Raw genomic sequence first — 25,603 nt, 5'->3', positions numbered from 1 at the left:
AAATCGTATCCTAGTCACTCTTCTTTACATCTACACGAAGAGTAAAGGGAGGTAAAGCTAGCTAACAAACAAACAACTGTTCAAGCACTTTTTGATTGTTTTGCCATGCTATACAACTTATTTTAATTCATTTTTTAATCATTTTTTTAATTAATTTTACTAGAACGGTAGCATATCAACAACATTCGGCTTAAAAAGGCTTGTTCATCCTGTGAGGACGCAAGACTTCAAGTTTGTCCAAATAAATACATGCTGAAAAGTATGTTGTTTCTTTGCCCTGTGAAGTAATGAACATGTCCATTGTTCTGTGCTGCAAAGTGCAGAATGTCATTTAATTTTAACTTTGATATGCTTAACTCGGAACATGGCGATATGCTCATTTGCACCTCGTGTCCATGGGTGTATCGTCGGGGCTTCCATCCCCAACCGAGCGGGTCCCCAGGTGGTGGATAGGGGAACGGCCCCAGGGGGGTCAGCTGCGAATCAGAATAAGCAGCCAAACGGGTAGCGTTCACACACACACACACACACCGTGGCACACACACCGTGGCACACAGAGGAATGACTGGCTCCGCATCCGACTGACTGTTGGAACGAATGACTCCGTATCCGACATTGTCGGACATGGAGCCACGGCCTTAGGATAGCTCTCCTATAACGCGTCTTAGCACTTATATACTTGATTTTTATATTTCTAGTTAGTTCATCGTCAGTTCTTACATTATACAAAATTTCAAACTTCAGTGATAAAATTTACGATAGCTAAGACGCGTTATAGGAGAGCTATCCAAAGGCCGTGGCTCCATGTCCGACAATCGTCGGATTTGAGAGTAGTGCATTAGCTCTCCTTAAACTCGTCATAACTTCCGTATTTTTTATCATTGAAGTTTGAAATTTTGTATTATGTGAGAATGGACGATGAACTAACTAGAAATATAAAAATAAAGTATATAAGTGCTATGGTTCAAGCTGGCGCGTGCTGGCGCGTGCTAGCGCGTGCTAGCGCGTGCTGGCGCGTAGTTTAGGCGGACCCGTTCAAGGGGAAGTCACTCTTGTTGATTCTTCTTTATACTTTTAGAGAGTCCAGAAATCAGGACACAAATTTTGACGTTCTCTGATTTTTTTTCAGTCTGAAATAATCTTTCAGTGGTCAAAAGAAACTTACGAAAGATAACTAATCAGAAATGTTTCAAAGGAAACTCTTCTTTACACCTGTGCGCATGCGCGGTATCTAGCCACTGCCGCTTCCGTAAACACAAATATGTCGACTGCTCTTATTCTGCGAGACAGAAACCCTGACAATGATTTTGTGTTACGCGGTGGTCCGCCACTGTACACGTAATATATATATTCACATGTGTACAGTTCCTGCCTCATTTCCTCCATGGAATAATGTGCATCCACTGTCTGTTGTTTATTTTTAAATGGGATGTTTACAGGCCGTAGTTTTAACTATGTCATGTGTAGGCATGCATTTTTGTTTAAAGTTTCAGTTGTTAGTTTGTTATTCGGTTTTTGTCACGCCCTCGTCTTTTTTTCAAGTCTTTGGTTCTATTCGAATTTTTGTCCAGCATGCTTTCTTGCATGTTCTGACTATCTTTCCCTCCACCATATCCCTAGTTTTCCCCCTCTGAACATTGACGATTTCTTCACACACAATAATTTTCAACTGCCATCGATCACTGTGCCACTTTTTTTCATGTATTTCAGTTATGTTCATTTGAATACTGTTAAGTGTACTCAGCATAACCAAACCAATCCAATACTTAATTTAGAAGACGTGTTTGTGTAAACCAGTGAAAGATTAGTAGTTCTTTCACAGTTTACTAGTTAGCTGCTCTGAGAAACTTCTATATCAACTCAAGGGGAAGAACTGTGGCTGTTCTAAAATATTTGATGATTTGAATTACTTCCCTTGTTTGGTTCCAATTCGTTTTTTACCATTTTGTTTTGTAAGGTCTAAAGTTGTATTATTGTTTAGTTATGCTTTACTTGTACTATTTAGTAATGATTTAATGATGTTTTAGAATATTATTATTAGAAAATTTGTTTTAGTTTAAGAGTATAGACATGTCTTGGATCCCAGTTTTTAATAACCAGGAATGTTATAGTTTATAGTTTTTGGGAACTTTAAAAATATATTTAGTGTTTAGAAATTATTTGAAAGATGCTTAATTGAAGCTTGGTAATTTTAGTGAATATTTGGAAATGTTGTTTTATTTGTTAAGAGGTAAACTGTTCTAAATTAATAATTACCTTTGGGTTTCTACAAGACTTGAATCTTCCTTTCCTTGAGAATCTGACTGAACCAGCTGATCCAGCCCAAATTTGTCCTGAATTATAAAACGTTTTATTCCTAAACCAGGTAAGAAATGGCTTAAATATTAAGTTAGTTTGTTTCTAATATGTATTGTGTACTGTTTTGAAAAGTTATATGAGGTGGCACTTTTTATTCTTGAAGGATTCTTGGGATTGAAATTAATTATGAGATTCTGGGAAAGATGCCAGAAAGACCATGTGGTGTCTGAGCAAAGTGATGGTATGAAGTTGTAGAAGAAATGAATTGTGACATGATAGGTTAGTGTTTTTACTATAATGTTTTGATTATACAAGATGTCTTTTTATGTATTAGTTGTGAGTAATAGTTGATTATTATTTTAGGACTATATTTGATAAAACTTGATTTTCCTTTGTTGCATGATTTACTTACATGGTGCCTGGCCATGTGGTTTTCCTAAAAGTTTCAAGATGTTGTTTGTTCTTGTTTTGAGGCATAGAAATGATAAGTGTTAACAACTTATTCATTTCTGCAATTAATTCAAGTTGATTTGTCATTAATTTGGGTATTGCATAAATGTTGTTGTGCGGAGCACAGGAAGACTGAAGTATTTGTTTTGTGTGGATTGTTCATGGTTGTAAGAAATGGAACATAGGCACTGTATTGAGATAAGAGGAATCACCACGCGAACTGAGATTAAGTCTGCACAGTTGTTTTGTTAACTGTCGGCTTTATGAGAGATGTAATTTCGAGTGTGCACTGCAACTGGTTACATCAAGAATAATTTGAGACATCAAGTGAATGTCTTAGGTTTTCTGTAAGGGTGATTATGCTTATAGCTAATCACTAAATGGATGAAGTATAGTTTTGATTGACTCTGCTTGTAGCTGTGTCTGATATAGTCTTAACATAACTTCTATCTATTATGGAGGAATCATTGTTATCACAGACAAGTGGGGCTGTGGTTTAGACAATATTTCTGATTGGGTTGGATTCCATATATCATGTATTACATGATATGATATTCCTAGTGTATTCCATTCTTCAGTCATGACAATAACATTGTATTGTTTACGTATTGTGTTGTATCATGTGTTATGTTCTTTTTGTTTTGTTCTATGGTGTATAAAAAAGTGTTCTAGTGAAACTGAAATTTTATCTTGATGATTGTTGAATTATACTTATGCTGTGTTGTTTTATTTTCCAGGGGTAACCTTTTTGTTGTTGATCATCGATCAGCAAGCGTTTGATTCACGATGGATATTTTTTGGTCTAGTGGACCCCTGGTTGTGTCTGGTTTTTGATGAGAGAGTTTTAGATTTTTAGAGAGGAGATTTTGTATTTTTGAAACTAAGTAATTTAAACAGAAGAACTTTTATATTTTGTCGGTTGAACATATGATTGTAATCTGAAAACTGATTTAAAGGAAATGCTTTATCCAAAATAAATTTCTTAGAACACTACCTCATTTTTTGTTTGTTTATTGTGAAAGCAAGATTGTACCTCACCCCGAATCCTCCCTTTAACCATGCTAACACTGAAATAAAATATGTATTAGCAGTAGGTTTACATTTTGGCGCCCAATGTGGGGCTGAGGTTTTTTTGTTTCACAGAAAATTTTCAACTTAGTACATAAAAAAATAGAGAAAGGAAAAAGAAGTTATACAGTAGTAAGAAGAAGGAAAATTTTTGGATTTTTTGTAGGACATATTTTTTTTTAATTTGTAACACGCGGTACACAACCAGGGTGATACAGATTTAAAAAGATGGCTCGTGAGACGGCCCCAACCGCTGACGAGATGGCGGAGTTGCGGGACCAGGTCAAGGAGATGGCCAATGAGCTGGGGCGTCAGAAGGAGGAGGCCATCAAGCAGAAGCAAGAGGCGACTGACGCCGCCACAGCCGAGCTGAACGACCTGCGAGAGCGACTGGCTGGCGTCACAGAGGAACTGGGTCGTCAACGCCAGCAACCCATCACGGTCCAAGTGGACAACCCTCCCCAGCCTCAGAGGTTGAAGACTTTCACCGGCCTTGCCCCCGCTGGAGGGAACGAGTGTGATTTTAGGGCTTGGGCTCAGCAGATGGAATCATTTCTGCTGACACCCGACCTCAAGCCTTGCGACTCCCGCATCTTGGCCAGCTTGAGGGGAGTGGCCTTCAACGCCGTGAAGGAACTGACCACCAACGCGGACATTATTTCTAAAATCCGTAGTCTTTTTGGGTGTGTGGAGGACACTGAGGCCCAGCTCCTTGCCTTTGCCAGCAGAAGGCTCAAACCAAAAGAGAAGGCAGCTGATTTTCTGCTTCAGCTTTGGGGGGAGCTGCTGGAGATCAACACGATGGCCAAGCTCGGAAAAGAAGAACTCCAGACGAAACTCTACAGAACCTTCTGTACGGGTTTACAGTCGACCCTGCCTCTGCTGGCCCTGGAGATGCGCAACAAATTTGGTTTTCCAGGGACAGCAGCACCAGCCCTGGACGACTTACTGCTGATGGTCCGCCGGACGGCGGAGATGGCCCCAGCATCGGCAACGAAGGCCACAACACAGGCACACGCCCACCAGGTGGAGGCCCCTGCCATTGACTACGACAAGCTGGCCGACAAAGTGGCAGAGCGCCTTCGGCCTGCCCCAACAGAGGGCGTGAGACCTGCACCGAGGGGGGGCAAGAGACTGTGCTTCAATTGCGGGGTGTTTGGGGCACACATCGCGAGGGATTGCAGGAGTCCTCCAAATCCCAGGAGAGTCGCGGAGGAGCGGTCCAAGATGGGCAGCCCGTTAAACGGTCGTCAGTCAATGGCAACGGGCCGCCGTTGACTGAGCTTCCTGCCACGGAGAGAGCCCGGAGACTCAACAAGGCCGCCGACATCATCGACAGCGGTTTGTTGAGTCTCAATGCAGTTAGGCTGCAAAGTCCTCTCACAGTCAGTATCAATCCTGGGAAGACATTAGAACTACGGGGGAAAATACCTGATGAAACGACCAAGGATATTAACATTTTTCCCCGATATCCTGATCTACTTCCACCAGGGTTGATAGTGCTCAGTGCACAGTGCACTGATCTGACTGTGAGAGTAGTAGTGAAGAACACCTCCAGGACGTCGGTTAATTTAAGCAGCACAGATATTATTGCCGAACTTAATACAGATGATTGTGACAGTAACATTGACTCTTTAGTGGGACCAGCCTGTGAGACACCTATCCAGATAGGTGATGTGCGTAGTACGTGTCTCATCGACACAGGGTCACAGGTGTCTACAGTCGGTGAATCTTTCTATCGAAAACATTTCCAGCATTTGGAACTGCGTGATCTGGAGACTGAACTCACTGTGAGAGGGGCGGGTGGAAGTATTGTACCATATTTGGGCTATGTTGTGATGAGTGTGTGTTTGCCATTGGATGTTGTTGGTGTGAGTGAGAGTGTGTCCACTATGGTTCTTGTTTGCCCCGATACTGAGTATTCTTCTAAAGTACCATTCATTATCGGCACAAACACCCTTAATCTGTTCGCGAAGAAGTGTGAGCAGAGAGTCGGGGGGCATTTCGCAACTGTGTTACCTCTCAGAAGTGAAGTAGCTTTTGCATACAAAGACTTAGCCAGAAATGAGACCGGACGGCTTGGTTCAGTGAGACTACTTGAAAAGGATGTCACTGTCCCGGCCGGTGAGACCGTTGAGGTCAAGGGTTTCAGCGGAGTTCACGTACCAAGTACGCGAAGTTCAGTTCTTGTTCAAGAGCCAGTTTTTCATACCCTACCTGAAGGTCTGAGGGTGATCAGTTGCAAGGTGCCTACCAGTGCTCTACCCCGTCTTAAAGTCTTTTTATGTAACAGTTCTGATTGTAACATTGTTGTTAGAAAACGTCAGATTGTTGCAGATTTGTTTGTTGTACATGCTGAGTATGACCTTCACAAACTATTGAGTACGTTGTCACCCAGTGAGAGTACTGACAGTGACAGTGACAGCAATACTGTACATGCTTGCAGTGCAACTACTACCACATCCTCAGAACCCTCAGGACTAAAGTTTCAGTTTGGTGAGAAAGCTCCGCCTGAGTGGTGTGATCGTTTTGGAAAACGACTGGACAGTTTTAGTGATGTTTTTATTAAAAGTGAGTTTGACATTGGTCGGGCTGAGACAGGACTTTTTGACATTGAGCTGCAGCCTGGACCTGACATCAGAGAAAGAGCAAGACCTCTTTCTCCAAGAGACTTTGAGGAATGCCGACAACATATTCAGGGGTTGTTGGATTCAAAGGTCATACGACCATCAAACTCTTCTTTTGCAAGTCCCATAGTCCTTGTGAGAAAGAAGACTGGTGCGCTCAGAATGTGTGTTGATTACAGAAAAGTTAATGCACGTACAGTGAGAGATAGCTACTCCATCCCAAAGGTTGAGGATCTGTTTTTGACACTAAGCGGAGCTAAGTATTTTTCCAGCATGGATCTGTGTAAAGCTTATTATCAGGTTCCCATGTCTGATCATGCCAGCAAAGTGTCAGCATTTATTACTCCTTTTGGTTTGTTTGAGTGGGATAGGTTATCCCAAGGACTAGTGAATGCTCCCGCTTGTTTTCAGAGACTCATGGAGACTGTTTTTAGTGACATGAATCTTGTTGAGCTGATAATATTTCTGGACGATATTTTGATTCATGCACAGTCGCTTGAAGAACTGGAGGAAAGAACAGTGAAAGTGCTCGAAAGACTGAGAAAATTCAATTTGAAGCTTGATCCGTCCAAATGTATTTTCGGAGCCACCGAGATCCGTCATCTGGGTTACATGATATCAGAAGGGACCATACGCCCTGACCCAGAGAAACTTGCGGCTGTCACTTCATGGCCAAGACCCTCCACCGTGAAAGAGGTCAAGTCTTTCCTTGGTTTTGCAGGGTTTTATCGCCGTTTTATCGAAGACTTCGCCAGTCTGGCAAAACCCCTGAATGACTTGACGATAGGATATGTTCCAGCTAAGTGCAAGAAGAAGACAGGATCAAAGAAGCCCACTCTGAGTCTCTCGTCAGATATTTCCCATCTGTGGGGTGAGAAACAACAAAAAGCATTCCAGTCGATCATTCAAGCGCTCACAAATTCACCTGTTCTGGGGATTGCCGACAAGAGAAAACCTTTTACTCTTCATTGCGACGCCAGTGGCACAGGTTTAGGCGCCGTACTGTACCAGGAACAGGACAAACAGTTGAAGGTGATAGCCTACGCAAGCCGGGGATTGAACAAGTCTGAGCAGAATTATCCGGCACACAAACGGGAATTTCTTGCACTGAAGTGGGCCATGAGCGACAAGTTCAGCGACTATCTTCTGGGCTCGCCAGTGACCGTCGTGACGGACAACAATCCGCTCTGCTACATTCTAAAAAATGCAAAACTTGACGCGACCAGTCACCGTTGGCTTTCATCACTATCAATCTTTGACTTTCAACTGAGGTATAAGAAGGGGACAACTCACGTCGATGCCGATGCTCTATCCCGACGTCCGCAGGAGCCGCCTGAAGAAGACCTAGAGTACCAGAAAATGATGGAGGAGACTGAGTTCCTGCGCGATAAGGCAAAAAGGTTTGAGGAAGAGGCCCAGGCAACCGTAGAATTGAACCGGGAAACTGTGTGTGCCATCCTCACCGCTAAGGGAGTCCGTCGTACTGCTACTCTTTGTCGCCAGTCAGTCCAGCATCGCGAACAGTTTCAAGACGACACAGAATTTCAGGATTCTGAGTCAGAGTGGTACCCAGCAGTTGAACATTTAGTCAAGAACCCGGAACTGATTAGTGATGACATTCTAGGCCCGCCTGAAGAACCAACACCGAGATCTGAGCGCTGCTGGCGAAAACTTCAGCTGGAAGACAAAAACTTAGCGATAGTGATAAAACACTTGGAACAGAGAGTGAAGTTGGATGCCAGCAAAACAGAACACTGTACCCCCGAGTTGAAGATGCTTGCCAAAGAACAGGGAAAATTAGAGGTGAAGGACGGTGTCTTATACAGAAGAGTGCTGGAAGAAGACAACATTAGGTGGCAGCTAGTTGTTCCTTCCTCCCATAGGGCTGAAGCCATGAGGGGAGTCCATGAGGATTTGTTCCATACACATGCTGAAGACGCAATCCGACAAGCCAGACTCCGTTTCTTTTGGCCGTACATGGCTCGAGACATTGAAACTAAGATCAAGAAATGCAGTCGCTGTATTCGAAGGGGGGCGCGTCAACAGAAAGCTCCTATGAACAGCATAGAGACATCATTCCCTCTTGAGCTACTCTCCATCGATTATCTTACTATTGATGTGAAGGGACAGAAGCAGAATATCTTAGTGGTAATGGATCATTTTACCAAGTTTGGTACTGCCATTTGTACTAAAGACCAGACTGCTAAGACTGTGGCTAAGGCTCTGTGGAACAATTTCTTCATGATCTATGGGTTTCCTAAACGCATTCTGTCAGATCAGGGACGTGATTTTGAGTCACAACTTCTGAAGGAAGTATGCGATCTGGCAGGCATAAAGAAGTGTAGGACGACACCTTACCACCCTTCTGGGAATCCGGTGGAGAGGTGGAACAGAACACTAATCCACATGTTGCGAAGTCTGGAAGATGAGCAAAAGGTTGACTGGAGGAAAAGCTTACCCGCAGCAGTCCACGCGTACAACTGCTGTATTCACCAAAGCACTTCTTTTAGTCCGTATTTCTTGTTTTTCGGGAGACAACCACGGCTGCCGATTGATCTAGCGTTTGGTATAGATCTGAGTAAAGACAAAAGAACCCCACGGCAGTACGTCAGAACACTGAAAGAGCAGCTGAAGAAATCGTACGACTTGGCCACAGCAAATATGACCAAGTCAGCAAACAGAAACAAGGCCAGATACGATTCTGCTGCTCATGCAGCTGAGTTGGAATGTGGAGACCGGGTCTTGGTTCGACGACTGGGACCCAGGATTGTCTCCAAGGTGACAGACAGGTGGGAGAAGGGAGTCTACATTGTTGTGTCAAAGTCGCCTAACGTTCCAGTATACACGGTTCAAGAGGAGACGGGCAGTGGTCCCAAGCGAACGCTGCACAGAAATCTTCTCCTTCCGATCGGTATGCTAGGAGGTGACACAATGGCAGTACGACCTACACCTGCACCCAGACGCAACATTCCCAAGAAGAACATCCCAGTCATCGAGTCAGATGATGAACAGGAGGAGACTGATATGGAACCTTTTCAAGTTTTAATCAAACTTGAGAGAGATGGGTTGAATGTTAATGCTCCAGCCTTTGTCCCCTCTACCCGAGATGACAGTGAAAAGGCTAAGTCTGAGTCAGAAGACAGTTCATCAGGAGAGCAAGCAGATGCATCGTCAGAAGAGACCGAGAGTGAGGAAGAAATTTCTGAGACTGAGGAAGAAACTTCTGGGAATGAGGAAGAAACTTCTGGGAGTGAGGAAGAAATTTCTGAGACTGAGGGAGAAACTTCTGCTAGATCACCCCCACGCAGGCGATCGACTCGAATAAGACGACCTGTAGAAAGGCTTAACCTGTGTCATCGTGTGGGTCTGGAACGTCTGGTAAATTGTCGACTATCCGAGGTAGTGACTCAGTCCTTGGTAACACTGCAGGACATACCCATGTCAGATGGTATGGCTAGGGACATAGAGGATGCTCTTCGGACAATCATACATTTGTGTTCATGATCATGTTCTGAGTTGTCATTTGATGCTTTGTTATTTTTTTGTCTGATCTTGTTTCTTTTGAAGTTCAGAATTTGGTTCTGAGGATTGTTTGCCTTGTTGAAGTCAAAACAGGATATTTTGGTGCTGATGTGAACAAATATTCATGTGATTATTGTGAATATTTGGGTTTTGAGTTTTTAGAGAACTGTATTAAGTTCTTTGATAGTGTTTGTATTTTTAAAGAGGATAAATCTACAGGTTATGCTTGTGCATTTTCGGTTTTTCGGTCATAAGCATATGTGTTGATGATTTTGATGTTGAGATTTTTGCAGTCTTACTTAACTTTACTTGCTATTGTAAGTTTGTTGAACAGTGAGATTTACTGAGATTGGTCATTTTTTATTTCAAAAGAATTGTTCCTTTTGATGATGATATGATTTTGACGGTGCTACAATTAAGTGGAATTGTGGAGAGTAACCTATTGTTGTGACTGCTAGTTGCAACAGTGTTTTGGTGCTATGAAGAGTTGACAAAAGATTTTGTTTTCTCCAGACGTTTTGAATATATACTCAGGAAGGAAAGTATAGCTAATGACTTGCATTTATGTTGTGTTTTGTACTGTGTTCAGTTGTTGGGAACAATTATGGTTTTGTGAACATTTTTGTTAAAATGTTATTTAATTTTTTGGGAAATGTTCCAATTTTTTGAGAAAATAAGGAAACATTTTCTTTGGAGGGGTGTATGTAAACCAGTGAAAGATTAGTAGTTCTTTCACAGTTTACTAGTTAGCTGCTCTGAGAAACTTCTATATCAACTCAAGGGGAAGAACTGTGGCTGTTCTAAAATATTTGATGATTTGAATTACTTCCCTTGTTTGGTTCCAATTCGTTTTTTACCATTTTGTTTTGTAAGGTCTAAAGTTGTATTATTGTTTAGTTATGCTTTACTTGTACTATTTAGTAATGATTTAATGATGTTTTAGAATATTATTATTAGAAAATTTGTTTTAGTTTAAGAGTATAGACATGTCTTGGATCCCAGTTTTTAATAACCAGGAATGTTATAGTTTATAGTTTTTGGGAACTTTAAAAATATATTTAGTGTTTAGAAATTATTTGAAAGATGCTTAATTGAAGCTTGGTAATTTTAGTGAATATTTGGAAATGTTGTTTTATTTGTTAAGAGGTAAACTGTTCTAAATTAATAATTACCTTTGGGTTTCTACAAGACTTGAATCTTCCTTTCCTTGAGAATCTGACTGAACCAGCTGATCCAGCCCAAATTTGTCCTGAATTATAAAACGTTTTATTCCTAAACCAGGTAAGAAATGGCTTAAATATTAAGTTAGTTTGTTTCTAATATGTATTGTGTACTGTTTTGAAAAGTTATATGAGGTGGCACTTTTTATTCTTGAAGGATTCTTGGGATTGAAATTAATTATGAGATTCTGGGAAAGATGCCAGAAAGACCATGTGGTGTCTGAGCAAAGTGATGGTATGAAGTTGTAGAAGAAATGAATTGTGACATGATAGGTTAGTGTTTTTACTATAATGTTTTGATTATACAAGATGTCTTTTTATGTATTAGTTGTGAGTAATAGTTGATTATTATTTTAGGACTATATTTGATAAAACTTGATTTTCCTTTGTTGCATGATTTACTTACATGGTGCCTGGCCATGTGGTTTTCCTAAAAGTTTCAAGATGTTGTTTGTTCTTGTTTTGAGGCATAGAAATGATAAGTGTTAACAACTTATTCATTTCTGCAATTAATTCAAGTTGATTTGTCATTAATTTGGGTATTGCATAAATGTTGTTGTGCGGAGCACAGGAAGACTGAAGTATTTGTTTTGTGTGGATTGTTCATGGTTGTAAGAAATGGAACATAGGCACTGTATTGAGATAAGAGGAATCACCACGCGAACTGAGATTAAGTCTGCACAGTTGTTTTGTTAACTGTCGGCTTTATGAGAGATGTAATTTCGAGTGTGCACTGCAACTGGTTACATCAAGAATAATTTGAGACATCAAGTGAATGTCTTAGGTTTTCTGTAAGGGTGATTATGCTTATAGCTAATCACTAAATGGATGAAGTATAGTTTTGATTGACTCTGCTTGTAGCTGTGTCTGATATAGTCTTAACATAACTTCTATCTATTATGGAGGAATCATTGTTATCACAGACAAGTGGGGCTGTGGTTTAGACAATATTTCTGATTGGGTTGGATTCCATATATCATGTATTACATGATATGATATTCCTAGTGTATTCCATTCTTCAGTCATGACAATAACATTGTATTGTTTACGTATTGTGTTGTATCATGTGTTATGTTCTTTTTGTTTTGTTCTATGGTGTATAAAAAAGTGTTCTAGTGAAACTGAAATTTTATCTTGATGATTGTTGAATTATACTTATGCTGTGTTGTTTTATTTTCCAGGGGTAACCTTTTTGTTGTTGATCATCGATCAGCAAGCGTTTGATTCACGATGGATATTTTTTGGTCTAGTGGACCCCTGGTTGTGTCTGGTTTTTGATGAGAGAGTTTTAGATTTTTAGAGAGGAGATTTTGTATTTTTGAAACTAAGTAATTTAAACAGAAGAACTTTTATATTTTGTCGGTTGAACATATGATTGTAATCTGAAAACTGATTTAAAGGAAATGCTTTATCCAAAATAAATTTCTTAGAACACTACCTCATTTTTTGTTTGTTTATTGTGAAAGCAAGATTGTACCTCACCCCGAATCCTCCCTTTAACCATGCTAACACTGAAATAAAATATGTATTAGCAGTAGGATTACAGTTGAATGTTCATGATATTTCTAATAATATTTATGTTCTTTTAAGTATTTTTGTGTAGTCGGCATAACGCAACCAGTCAGACACTATATTTTCAAGACTTTTGTTTTCGTCTGTATTCATGTATATTGTTTGAGGTAGAGTATGTATAGTACTGCAGGTTGTTTTTTCCCAAGACCCCAATAACCCCCATATTCTTTTACAGGTGTTCTATCCCTTTCTTGTACTGCACCCCCTCTCTGAATCCAGTTTCTTAATATAATGTCTGTGTTTGTTTCTTTGTCTGTTTTTCCGACATCAAAATGGCATCATTATGAATGTATATAGTTTAATAGTTGCAATTCTTGTTAGCATAACCTGACCAACCATACACAAGAATTCAAGATTGTTTTTAATAAATGTATTCCTGTTGAGTATTATTAGGTATTCAAATCACTTTTGTTTCTTCTCTATCCATATGCTCTCCCCCCCCCCCCCCCCCCCCCCCCCGCCCCTATCACCCTCACACAAGACACATACGCACCCCACGAAAAAATTCTATCTGTGATCGATATTGTTAACTGCATGTAACTGGCCTTTTTTTTGTTTCTTATACATCTCAGAGAGAGAACTTCCTTTTATCCAACAAATTCTGACATAACCACCACCACCAAAAACCTAAGCCAGCATGGGTACAGAGCAGACCGGTACCAGGACTTCCTTCAGGATGACCAGAACCTGCGCAGCTCCCTTCGCAACATGTCACGCTCTCTACGCATGGTCAGCAATGACATCAAACAAAACCTGCAAGAAGAGAGTACGGCCAAGAGGTATCTACAAACCCAAAGTGGTACAGTCTTTTACCAGGATGGGTACAAACCAGAGGAGTACGAGGATGATCGGATTCCAACACGCCGACCAGAAGACAGAAGCTGGCTGTCAAATTCTGAGTGGAATACTTCAGCAGGTCACCATGTGACCTTTTCAGACAACGCTCCCATGGAGACGCTACTCAATAGAACTCCGTCATTTCCTGTGACGCAGGTTTTGAGCCGAACGGGCGACAACCAGAAAGAGGCTGCGAGACTGCTGAGGACGGTGAACACGGATATGGGTCTGGCGGAAGTGCCCTTGACACGCTTCACAAGGAAAGATCTGCTTGCATCAGAGTACTTTCCAGTCACCATGAGTTCCAATGTGTCTGAGGGGTCAAGGTCACCCAGACAGTCAAGGTCAGTTTTTCATTTTCCTTTTTAATTTTGCTGAGATCAGTGCAAATATAGTGTAATAACACAATTGTGTGTGTGTGTTTTTAATTGTGTATCTGTGCGCATTCTGTCTGTCCTTGTGATCAGAAAGCTTGAATGATGGGAAAAACTGCCCCAAGATCCTTTTGTCGAAAGCTATGCCTCATTTGTTTAAGATTCTCATGTACCCTTTCAAGGGAATCCTGTATACTTAACAATGTTTGTATTTGTGTTTTATATGTTAATACCAGTCTTGATCCAAAGACTATGTTGGGTCAGGAAGAAAAGCTTGTTCTTGAGTATGACTGTATATAATGTAAGTGTTAGTTAGAGTGCCTTGGAGACTGAGGAACATACGAGCTTGCAGAGATCATCCTTTATTCGCTCGTTGTCAATAACAATTTGTATATATATATATATATATATATATATGTTTTAAATATTTCATTTCAGGTCTCGAACTCGTAGCAGAGAAAGACTGGCGCAGAGTGCTAGAATGAGGGCAATGACGCCAGAGAAAACACATATCACGGACAACTTCCGCGATATGAAGCGGCTTGAAAAGCTCTACCTGGTAACAGCTGAAGCTCCTGCTACTGGTGAGAGAGTTGTGTGCCACTTTTACACATGCCTGCTCATTTTAGCACCCTCTGCCCTAATCATGACCCCTCTTTCCTAATTACTTGGACATAAAATACCAGTGTGACAGCTGTCGCCATCCAGACCATTCAGACATGCATCACTGATGTTAAATCTTGGATGGTCAATAACAAACTTAAGCTGAATGATGATAAGACTGAAGTCTTACTGTGCAAAAAGAAGAACACTACATTTCCCTCTCCCCAACCTGTTTCTGTTCAAATAGGCAACACCGACATTCTTTTCTCACCATCAGCTAGAAACCTTGGATTCACCCTTTCATCTGACATGACCCTAAACAAACATATATCTTTAGTCTGTAGAGCAGCTTATTTTGAGCTTCGTAAGATCAGCACCATTCGCCACACACTCTCCTCTCAAACAACTAACACTCTTGTCTGTGCCTTTGTTCTTTCTAAACTTGACTACTGCAACTCTCTTCTCTCTGGCTGTCCTCTGTACCTCCTGCATAAACTACAAAAAGTCCAAAACTCGGCAGCACGCCTCATTCTCAAAGCACGAAAACGAGATCACGCAACACCACTTCTTCACACACTGCACTGGTTACCTATTCAAGCCCGCATTGACTACAAACTGTCCACCCTCTGCTTTAACTTCTTTTCTGGCTCGTCTCCTGCTTACTTCTCTGAACTCCTCACCGTCTATTCTCCAGCAAGACAACTTCGTGCCTCTTCTGACTGTTGCATCCTCACCATTCCACACACCAAAACCAAAGCATACGGACAACGCACTTTTACTTTCTGCGCACCCACACAATGGAATTCTCTCCCCTTTCACATCCGCCACTCTCAGTCACCCCAAGCATTCAAACGAGCACTTAAAACGCACCTCTTCAAGAAATACAACCCCTGATTTTGTTTTCTCAGTCCATCAGTAGGCTACATGTAGTGTATTTGTTGTTTTAGTGATAATGTGATAATGTCTATAAACATATAGGGCTGTTTTCAGTATTGTTGATAACATGTTCTGTTTGATTAAGGGTATTCAGCTGGTATTTCCTTGTTTTCACTACCTATTTTATTCATGTTTTTATTACTTAGTTAGTGGAAGAATCTTTTGTAATGTATGTGTCACGATTAGGTGACATGGATCAAGAAAGTGTCACTCTGTGGGGTGCCTTCTCTTGGTCAATTGCGATAGAAAGCGCCTGTGCTTTCTGTCAACGGTTGTGGGTTTTGCTGACAGCGCAAAACGAACACGGGTATTTTGTGTTGCACGGATTTCACGTGGGTGATTTCTGCTGTCGAGGCAGAATTGTCGATAACTGAACTGGGGTATGTGACAGGGTTAGTCACGTGATTTCGTCAAGGTTGTCTGTCTGAGACATGTTAACTGGACACTCGAAAACTCAGCGCTGGGGAGAACGGTCGGTGTCTTATATGTCCTGCTAGTTTGATGGACTTCATCGCTTTGAGTTCTGCATTGATATTCAACGCGCCGCTCTGCATATGTACAGGAGGGCTTCAGGAAACTTCAGTTTGAGACCACTTTCTCTCCGTTCACATGCGGTCTGACCTAACGGGTCGTCAATTTCTCTTCGCTGTGCGGGGAGGAAATTTCACCGCATAAAGGACTCAGCAAGAGGGCGAATGGAATATCGCTGTTGACGAACAGGTGCCATTCAAAGGAGGAAGCGGTTTTCGCTTCAATGAGAGTGCTACCTACATGGGCTTTTGAGGTAATAAATCATTATTTAACGCTGTTGACGAGTCTGTGTTTGTGGAATGAAATACTCTCTGTTGTTCTTTCCAGGTTAGCGCATAATTTGCTCTTTGTGACGCTAAAATACTAATCTGTATATGGTTTTTGCAGATATGGAGAGAAGGAAGGAAAATAGCTGATTTGTTGTTGTAAAAGTCCGTTTGTGCAGGCCCACGTGCTCGATGAAATATGTCAGGGTGACATGTTTAAAGGTGGGGTGTGAGGGGTAGCATGACATGTCTAGTGCACCGAGGCTTTTTGTTGCAGCCTTTCTTCATTTCTACCTACAACTGTTGCTGGCTGTTTTTGCTGCCTATCTGCGGGACGCTGTTGTCTGCGGACGCTGTAACCGGATCGTGTGATGTAACCAGTTAACCGGCTAACCAGCGACTGAGTGAGGCGCCTGATGTCTCCACTGTTCCCTGCTTCGTCACCACGCTAACCAGCACTTCATTCGACGGAGCAGTTGTGGAGACTATGAACTAATTACAGGCCGTCCACTCAGTGGCAGAAGAAAAGCTAAGTGCACCATGTCTTTGCACCCTGTTTACCACCGTTGTCATCTTTTCTATTTATGATTACATTCGAGCGGTGACAACGTGGGGTGTGTGACACCTGCATAAATTGGCACTTTTCGGCAGATCAGATATATATTTTCCTAGCTATACACGGGATCAGCGTGTTACTATAATTTTCTATATTCTAACTGGCATTTTGTCAGTGACCACTGTTTTTACGTATTGAACGTAAAAGAACATATTTTGGAGTGAAGTCTCGAGGGAGGTGGCGAGTTATTACATAAACAGGTGTCTGAAACTTATACTTTTGTTGTTCCTATTTAATTGTATGACTGCGAGAGTGGATCGTGGTGTGGTTAGTTGGTTAGAAGTAACTAACCGTTTCATAATCACCTTATGTGATATAGTGAAACGTGACAGTATGTTTGATGGTGTATGCTTTTAATTAAGCGTTGCTGACTATGAATTTTTTTTTTTTAGATGTAAATGCTTGTATAACTGTATTTTAATTTTAAATGTGTCAAGCGCAAAGAGCATAATTGTAAAGTTATGATGTTGCGCTATATAAATGCTCATTTATTATTATTATTATTATTATTTGTACTTTTATGCCAAATACCATGCATGTATTTCCTTATTGCCGAGTTGAATTTCATCAGTTTCTATACCAACTTCTTTGCTATTTTTTCTGGAATTGGGAAACCTATAATCTGTTCACTTTAAACTCGATTGCCTTTTTATTTGGGGGGGGGGGGGGGGAGGATAGTACGTCCTGTTTTATGTTTTTGCCATATTTTTGCTTGACGTCACCTCTCATTTTTATGGAAAGGATCGAGCTCTTTGCTCTAGTGTTTACTTGTGTATTATTCTGTCTTCACTGCCAAATTCTTTCAGATGATGACAGAAGCGATGATGAAGAGGATGAGTATGATTGTGATGACGATGATCATAAATATTATGACACAGGCTGCTACATAGTGCAGACTCTGCGAGCCACTGTGGAACGTCTTCTTACACAAGTGGTTGTCTGCAGTTCAGGTTCAAAATGTCTGCATGGTTGTTTGAATAGCTTGTCATGCTCGGTGTTGGCAACAACAAAAAAGATATCTACATATATGCATTCATGTCTTATTAATATTTTGTCCAAGGTGTGGACAGTACTGTAGAATACTAACAAGCGTTGGTTTTTGTGGTGCCATTTGGACAAGCGTATTTTGGGACTGTTTTCTGTGTCAGTTAATTGCTTTTGTCTTGTATTTTATGTGGTAGGGTGACGCCATAGTCCCCTTTGTCACAATTCAGCTGCGCAGCAGAGTTGTCTGCCTTGAGCTATGTGGGTTTTTGAGAACTTTGCATGTGATTTATGGTCTGACAGCAGACTTGACAGGAGATGGGCGGGGCCTGTGGTTTGGGTGTGCTCTCCTGGTTAATACTAATACAGAGTTGAAGTAGACGTACAACTTCAAGAGTAGATCTTAAGCCTGGCGGTGGCCTTAATTGCTATTAATTTTCTACTGTTGATTTGTTCAAGTCACTGAGAAAAACTTTGTTCTCAAAATTCGTTGTTTCATCCTCGTAAGATCCCGCAGTGGGGCACTGCGGTTATGAAATTAAAAGCCCCTCCTGTTTTTGGAACCGCAGGAGCTTTCTAGTTTGCTGTTAGGTAGATTTTTGGTTCCTCTTTCCTGTCATGCTCTCTTTTTCTTCATGAATTCTTTTCTTTTTTCTGCCTTCTTGCTCATTCACCTGTATTTTTTCCAAAAATCTCTTCTCTTGCCGCTTGTCTCGCGATTCATGTATAGTTTAATCTGTTAGTGTTCTGATGTAAGTCCAGCAGTAGATAGGTTAAGCCTATTTTAACACACTGGAAACTGGTAATCTTCCAGTAGGTATTAATTTAGTTTTACTAAAGCCTGCTGGGACACAAGTAATGGGTTAGTGCATTTGTAAACAGGAATCGCTTGACAAGTGGCCCCCTTCATCCCCCCCTTCCTCGTCCTGATATGGCTCTGCATAGTCGGCTGGACGTTAAGCAACAAATAAACAAACAAACAAACAAACAAACAAATCCTCGTAAGACATGCGATAAAGTGACAGAATTTTTAAGTTGACGCCAGTGTTTATACTTTGACGAAATTTGTTTGGCTTTTGACATCAGAGATTTCACTTGGAAAGAAAGGGTCTTCTTCTTCTTCTTCTTCTGCGTTCTTGGGCTGAAATTCCCACGTACACTCGTGTTTTTTTGCACGAGTGGAATATTACATGTATGACCGTTTTTTACCCCGCCATTTAGGCAGCCATACGCCGTTTTCGGAGGAAGCATGCTGGGTATTTTCGTGTTTCTATAACCCACCGAACTCTGACATGGATTACAGGATCTTTTTCGTGCGCACTTGGTCTTGTGCTTGCGTGTACACACGGGGGTGTTCGGACACCGAGGAGAGTCTGCACACAAAGTTGACTCTGAGAAATAAATCTCTCGCCGAACGTGGGGACGAACTCACGCTGACAGCGGCCAACTGGATACAAATCCAGCGCGCTACCGACTGAGCTACATCCCCGCCGAAAGAAAGGGTCAAAAAGAGACATCTTAATTGTTGTTGACTTTAGTCGATATTGTATTTCTGTAAGGAGCCAGGAGCGTGAAAGCTATGGAACACCAAAGCTGACGTTTGACATCCAACGGTACCATTCCACTAGTACATGAACTTGATTGGCTCTCTCCCTAAGGACACTGATGGAAAATTGGCCAATGCGAGTCTAATGAAGTTACTTACGGGTGCTTTTTGGGGGTCTTTTTTTGCTTTTTTTTCATCATTTCAGGTCTTATTTATCTTAGAACAAATGGCTAATTGGTATGTGTTACTATAACCCGCATGGAGGAAATTCAGTTGTTTTAGGGGTGAATAAAACAAAGATTGTTGAAGGTGCATGGGTGTTGTGTTTGTGTTGGGGTTACTGAACTAATACAAAAGATTCAAAAGAAGAATGGTTAAATTTATATGATAAAATATGGGAACACAAATTTCATTGGAGGTGTTTGATGAGATACACCTGAACATTAACTGAAAATAGTCTAATTTATTTCACTTTTCGGGGAAACTATAATCAGAGAAATTAGGGACAGGATTTTGAAAATGTTGCATCAACCCAAGTTGCTTATAACTGTGAACATGCATGAACACGAGATAATGAAAATTCTATGTAACATGTATTAAGACATATGCTATACTTACTCCTGTATATATATAGTGCCTTTTGTTCTGTGGATCGTGTGCAGAAATTTCAGTTCATACATGTATCAGGCATTGTAAGGTACATTGTAGGAGTGTTTTCCTAGCTCTCATCTTAGTAGTTTGAAATCACTACAATGCATTGTATTATGAACAGTAAGTAATTTTAATGCTCATCACTTATCATTTTTGTGTTTCACTTGTTCTCTGTCTGTCTGTATTTGCCTCTCCCTGTCTCTGTCTGTCTGTCTGTCTGTCCTCTCTCTCTCTCTCTCTCTCTCTCTCTCTCTCTCTCTCTCTCTCTCTCTCTCTCTGAGTGACTCTCTCTCTCTCGTTTGTTTTTATTACTTCTTTAATTGATATTCCAACATTTTAAAACGTATTATCATTAGATTAAACCCTCCCATGGGCGAGGGCTGGATGTAAAAAAGCACCTATTTGCTTATGCCATTACCTTTGTTAATAAAGAATTTGTCATTGTTATTGTCTCTCTCTCTCTCTCTCTCTCTCTCTCTCTCTCTCTCTCTCTCTCTCTCTCTCTCTCTCTTTTTTTTTTAATATATTCATTGCTGCTCTCCCACCAGCTGTATGATTCTGACATTGACAAATTTCCTTGTGACATGCAATAAATCTATCTTTTCTTTTGTTATGACAGTGAGCGCACCCCCAGCCATCTTGTCTCCTTACCTGGAAGAGATTGCCAAGCTGCGCATGGAAAGAATTCGTCTGGAGGAACAGCACCTGAAGGAACTCAACCGTCTGCTTACATTGGAGAGAGTCAGAGGACCCAAGCCTAAATGGTAAATGCACTGGCTTACATTGGAGAGAGTCAGAGGACCCAAGCCTAAATGGTAAATGCACTGGCTTACATTGGAGAGAGTCAGAGGACCCAAGCCTAAATGGTAAATGCACTGGCTTACATGGGAGAGAGTCAGAGGACCCAAGCCTAAATGGTAAATGCACTGGCTTACATCGGAGAGAGTCAGAGGACCCAAGCCTAAATGGTAAATGCACTGGCTTACATCGGAGAGAGTCAGAGGACCCAAGCCTAAATGGTAAATGCACTGGCTTACATTGGAGAGAGTCAGAGGACCCAAGCCTAAATGGTAAATGCACTGGCTTACATTGGAGAGAGTCAGAGGACCCAAGCCTAAATGGTAAATGCACTGGCTTACATCTCTTTATGGCCACTCAACAACAACAACAAAATCTTTCTGATGACAAGGCCAAAAAGATTAGGGTCGCTAGGTCGGTGACTGTGTTTTTTTGGTTTTTTTAATTGAAGTTTTTTTTTATTTTTTATTTACGCAGGCAAATGTGTCTTTATATTGGCTGGAAATCGTGCAAGGTGTGTTCCCTAGATGTCGGAGAAGAGTCACTTTCCTTGTAAAGTTTTGTCCTTGTAGATAGTGACAACCTGGGGGTTTTCTTAGTTTTTTTTTTTCTTTTTCGAAGGGCAGCGAACTTTTTAAATGAGTGTATAAATCGTGCGCAAATACAAACCCTGCACATAGCATCTCTAAACTGAAGTGTTTATACATTTTGCAGGTATGAGCTAAGAGACACACAGTTTCACTTTGAAGCCGGGAAGAACAACGACCTACTACGCAGCCAAACTGAATGGGGTTCTGCTTTGAAAACTGGATCCCAAGTTCTCAGCCGATCGTGCCCTGATGAATTTTCCCTGCGAACACGTGCTGCCTCCTTTTTTTGATCTGCTGAACAAGACTCAAGATTTACGATTTTGTTGGCCTGATAAAACATAATGAAAATTTCTTCCCAGCTGATGATATCTGCATTTCTGTGAAAGTCTTGAAATCAAAGGTTTTGATTGTATTGCTGGTAGATACGTGGACATGTAGAAATACGAATATATATATATACTAGATGATTACCCGCTTCGCCGGGTACCAGCGAAGGGAAGAAGTAGAGCCGAATACCAGGCTGCGCCTGGGACCCGGCTTTGCCGGGTGTACGCCGGCTTTGCCGGCGCACGAAGGAAAGGAAATAAACGCGCAAAACACTGGAGACCTTCTAAAAATAGTAACGTGCAGTGACCTTCTAAAAATAGTAACGTAGTAACGGGAATATGGATTGACGCCACATGGAGGAAGGGAGATAATTGCGGCTGAAAACACTGGAGAAGATAAGGAAGAGTTACTGGTAGTGGATCCCGACAAAATAACACAAAATCGGTTCAGCGCGCACAGCGCTGCGCGCTGAGAGCACGTGTTGAAATATCTCATCGATGAGGTTGTGTCCGGGATGTAGCTGAATACGGTGTCCAAATTTGAAAAAGATCCACCGAGAACTTTGGCCGTGCATCGCGAACAGACAGACAGACACTAGTTGTATATATATATATAGATATGAAGTCTTATATCGCGCGCGTATCTCCAGACTCGGACTCAAGGCGCAGGGATCTATTTATGCATATGTAGATATCAAATATGTAGAGATTTGAATGTATGGCTTTTCACTTTGTAGAGGTAAAAATGATTATTTGTGCTTGTAGAAAGTGTATGTGTAGATGCATGGGCAGTGGAGCCCACATTTTAAGATCTACAATTTTTGAGAAAATTAGGTCTGAAAAAGGAGGAAGTCTTAAAATAGAAGTAAATGTACATTATAAACAGCAAATATTAAAAAATAAGGTCTTAACAGGTGTGTGGTGGGGTGGTGGTGGGGGGGGGGGGTCTTTAATGACAGAAGTGTAAGGGGGGGGGGGGGGGGGCGGGTCTGGAAAAGGGGGTTCCACTTAATGAAATATGATTGTAACACTTTATTATATACTACTGTTTTCGGAGAGGTAAGATTTGACAAAAATGTGGACAGTATTAAATTCATAACAGAAAAGGCATTAATGACCACTGTCGCAAATCTCAAACAAGAAGAAAGAAAAGAAAACTTAAACAATTCTGTTTTGTATGATCAGTTTTTAAATTATTTCATCAATCAAGCTCCACTAGAATGGGCTGTCTCAAAAGCTACATGTATGCAGGGAAGTGTGTTTCACAAAGCACCTGACCCGTGTGGCTTACTAAAAAAAAAAAAAAAATGTAACCATTCTTTTGCTGTATTACCTTTTTACATTTAGTCAAGTTTTGACTAAATGTTTTAACATAGAGGGGGAATCGAGACGAGGGTCGTGGTGTATGTGTGTGTGTGTGTGTGTGTGTGTGTGTGTGTGTGTGCGTCTGTGTGTGTGTGTGTGTGTGTAGAGCGATTCAGACTAAACTACTGGACCGATCTTTATGAAATTTGACATGAGAGTTCCTGGGAATGATATCCCCGGACTGTTTTTTCTTATTTTCGATAAATGTCTTTGATGACGTCATATCCGGCTTTTTGTAAAAGTTGAGGCGGCACTGTCACACCTTCATTTTTCAATCAAATTGATTGAAATTTTGGCCAAGCAATCTTCGACGAAGGCCGGACTTCGGTATTGCATTTGAGCATGTAGGCTTAAAAATTAATTAATGACTTTGGTCATTAAAAATCTGAAAATTGTAATTACAAATTATTTTTTATATAAAACGATCCAAAATTCCTTTTATTTTATTCTTCATCATTTTCTGATTCCAAAAACATATAAATATGTTATATTCGGATTAAAAACAAGCTCTGAAAATTAAAAATATAAAAATTATGATTAAAAATAAATTTCCGAAATCGTTTTAAAAACAATTTCATCTGATTCCTTGTCGGTTCCTGATTCCAAAAACATATAGATATGATATGTTTGGATTAAAAACACGCTCAGAAAGTTAAAACGAAGAGAGGTACAGTAAAGCGTGCTATGCAGCACAGCGCAACCGCTACCGCGCTAAACATGTATAGGCTCGTCACTTTCACTGCCTTTTGCACTAGCGGCGGACTACGGTCATTGTGAAAAAATGCAGTGCGTTCAGTTTCATTCTGTGAGTTCCACAGCTTGACTAAATGTAGTAATTTTGCCTTACGCGACTTGTTTTCTTCTTATATCTCCTTTGAATGAATGTAACACAATGCAATTCATATGCGTTTTTAATTTGTTTTATCCTACATACGTGAGAGAGATACTCGTGAGACAATAATCGTTCAAATAATCACACGTGTGTATATCATGTAAATGAGGTCATGTCAAGCAAGTCTGGCAGGGACCTGTTTTTCCACTGCTTATGATGCCAAAGTCACCGAGACAAACATCATTATAGAAAAAAAAATTGCGCTCGCTAACTACCCTTGATGAATTGTTAGAACTAATACGTCGCGCCACACTTTCAGAGTGACGTTTCTTTGCTTTGACGAAGTAGATTGCACGAGGCTTTAGAAGAGATCGAGGTTCCAATACAAGCGTCTTCATCAATTTAGCTGCCTCGACTGCAGGACATCTTCAGTAAAATACACGTAAGTACAGTATGTAGGATAAACAGAATACTTTCTTTCTTTCTTTATTTGGTGTTTAACGTCGTTTTCAACCACGAAGGTTATATCGCGACGAAACAGAATACTAGGGGAAGGGCTCCTAATATGGACCACTTTTTGTTTCATGCTATTAACTAGCTTGTTTTCTTGCGAAGAAGTTTCATTTTGTGTTTGGTAGTCCTTCTCTATTAAGTGAACCGTTAGGCCTAATTAGAGTGAAATAGCTTTGATAGACATTCAGCAAAAATTAAATACAGAAAAAATCACAAAGGGTCCATATTAGGCGCCCAGGCTCCTAATATGGACCAGTGAAGCGGCCTTCACGAATCACTGTCAAAAGCCCCCTAGACTTCAAAATAACATGATACAACTTATTGTGCATGTCAGACTAATTCAAATATGCTTTAGATTTATCTGTTTCGGGTTGATGAGAGCATTATTTGAAGCACACCAGGAAACTAAAGAAGCATATCAAAAACAGAGTGAAAATAAGTGAAATTATCACTTCCGAAAAAAGAAGACAATTTGATATATTTTTTTGAAAGCTCAAGGGCTAGTTATAGGTTATTTTCAGCAAGCTTCTTAATGAATTAATGAAAATAGCCTTTAGCTTTTATTTTCTTCGATTTGTTGAAGGTGGTCCATATTAGGGGACTCACACATACTTTGAGATTTTGCTATTATTTTTTGTTTGCAGTAGAAACTCGGGGTCAAAACTGCTAAAATGTAACAAATACGGTCTTAGCTGTCATATATAGCAATTTTTGTCTGATAAAAGCTTTGGCTGTGGACAGAAACGAGTCCGTTTTAGGCGTCAAAGTTAGAGTGAACGCTGCCAAAAGTGAAAAAAAGATAAAAAGCCTAACGGTTTTGAGGTTTGTGTTTTTGGAACTGTTGAGATGCGCAAGTTATCCAGATAGGGTGAATACAGCGAATGAAATTGTTTTTAGCGCTCTAGCGCCGTTAGTTTGTCAGATCAAGAGGTGGTCCATATTAGGAGCCGGTCCATATTAGGAGCTCTTCCCCTGCATGGCTTGCTGTATCGTACCAGATTTACACTCGTTGCTTTTGAAAATAGTGAACAGCTCGCTTTTGCTCGCAGTTCAATATTTAAAAAAAACTACTCGTGTA

At 40.8% G+C, this 25,603-nt stretch overlaps 2 protein-coding genes across 3 annotated transcripts in view; one reads left to right on the top strand and one right to left on the bottom strand.

Moving 5' to 3' along the window:
- Window positions 1-25,603, bottom strand: part of LOC138962037 (uncharacterized) — a 384,447-nt gene that overhangs the window by 8,416 nt on the left and 350,428 nt on the right. The gene's annotated exons all lie outside the window — the stretch shown is intronic.
- Window positions 1,238-22,736, top strand: LOC138962017 (uncharacterized). 2 transcript variants are annotated; one of them, XM_070333707.1, is made up of 5 exons: window positions 1,238-1,338; window positions 13,330-13,938; window positions 14,407-14,552; window positions 20,721-20,865; window positions 21,614-22,736. In XM_070333707.1, exons 1-5 carry the CDS (start codon window positions 1,262-1,264, stop codon window positions 21,777-21,779), a joined length of 1,143 nt encoding a protein of 380 aa, XP_070189808.1. In that variant the 5' UTR covers window positions 1,238-1,261; the 3' UTR covers window positions 21,780-22,736. The 2 variants fall into 2 exon arrangements, with proteins under 2 accessions (XP_070189808.1, XP_070189809.1); XM_070333708.1 differs by lacking the exons at window positions 20,721-20,865; window positions 21,614-22,736 and adding an exon at window positions 16,582-17,134.

The sequence above is a fragment of the Littorina saxatilis genome, linkage group LG3, assembly GCF_037325665.1.
Source record: "Littorina saxatilis isolate snail1 linkage group LG3, US_GU_Lsax_2.0, whole genome shotgun sequence".
NCBI lineage: Eukaryota > Metazoa > Mollusca > Gastropoda > Littorinimorpha > Littorinidae > Littorina > Littorina saxatilis.
Note: the sequence above shows the minus strand (reverse complement) of the source record. Positions and strands in the feature narration are given on the sequence as shown.

Excerpts from the sequence above, each read along its gene's own strand:
- LOC138962017 (XM_070333707.1), top strand. The coding sequence starts at position 1,262 with ATGTCGACTGCTCTTATTCTGCGAGACAGAAACCCTGACAATGATTTT. Across the intron at positions 14,553-20,720 it reads AGCTGAAGCTCCTGCTACTG|TGAGCGCACCCCCAGCCATC; the intron begins GTGAGAGAGTTG and ends TTGTTATGACAG. Across the intron at positions 20,866-21,613 it reads AGAGGACCCAAGCCTAAATG|GTATGAGCTAAGAGACACAC; the intron begins GTAAATGCACTG and ends TACATTTTGCAG.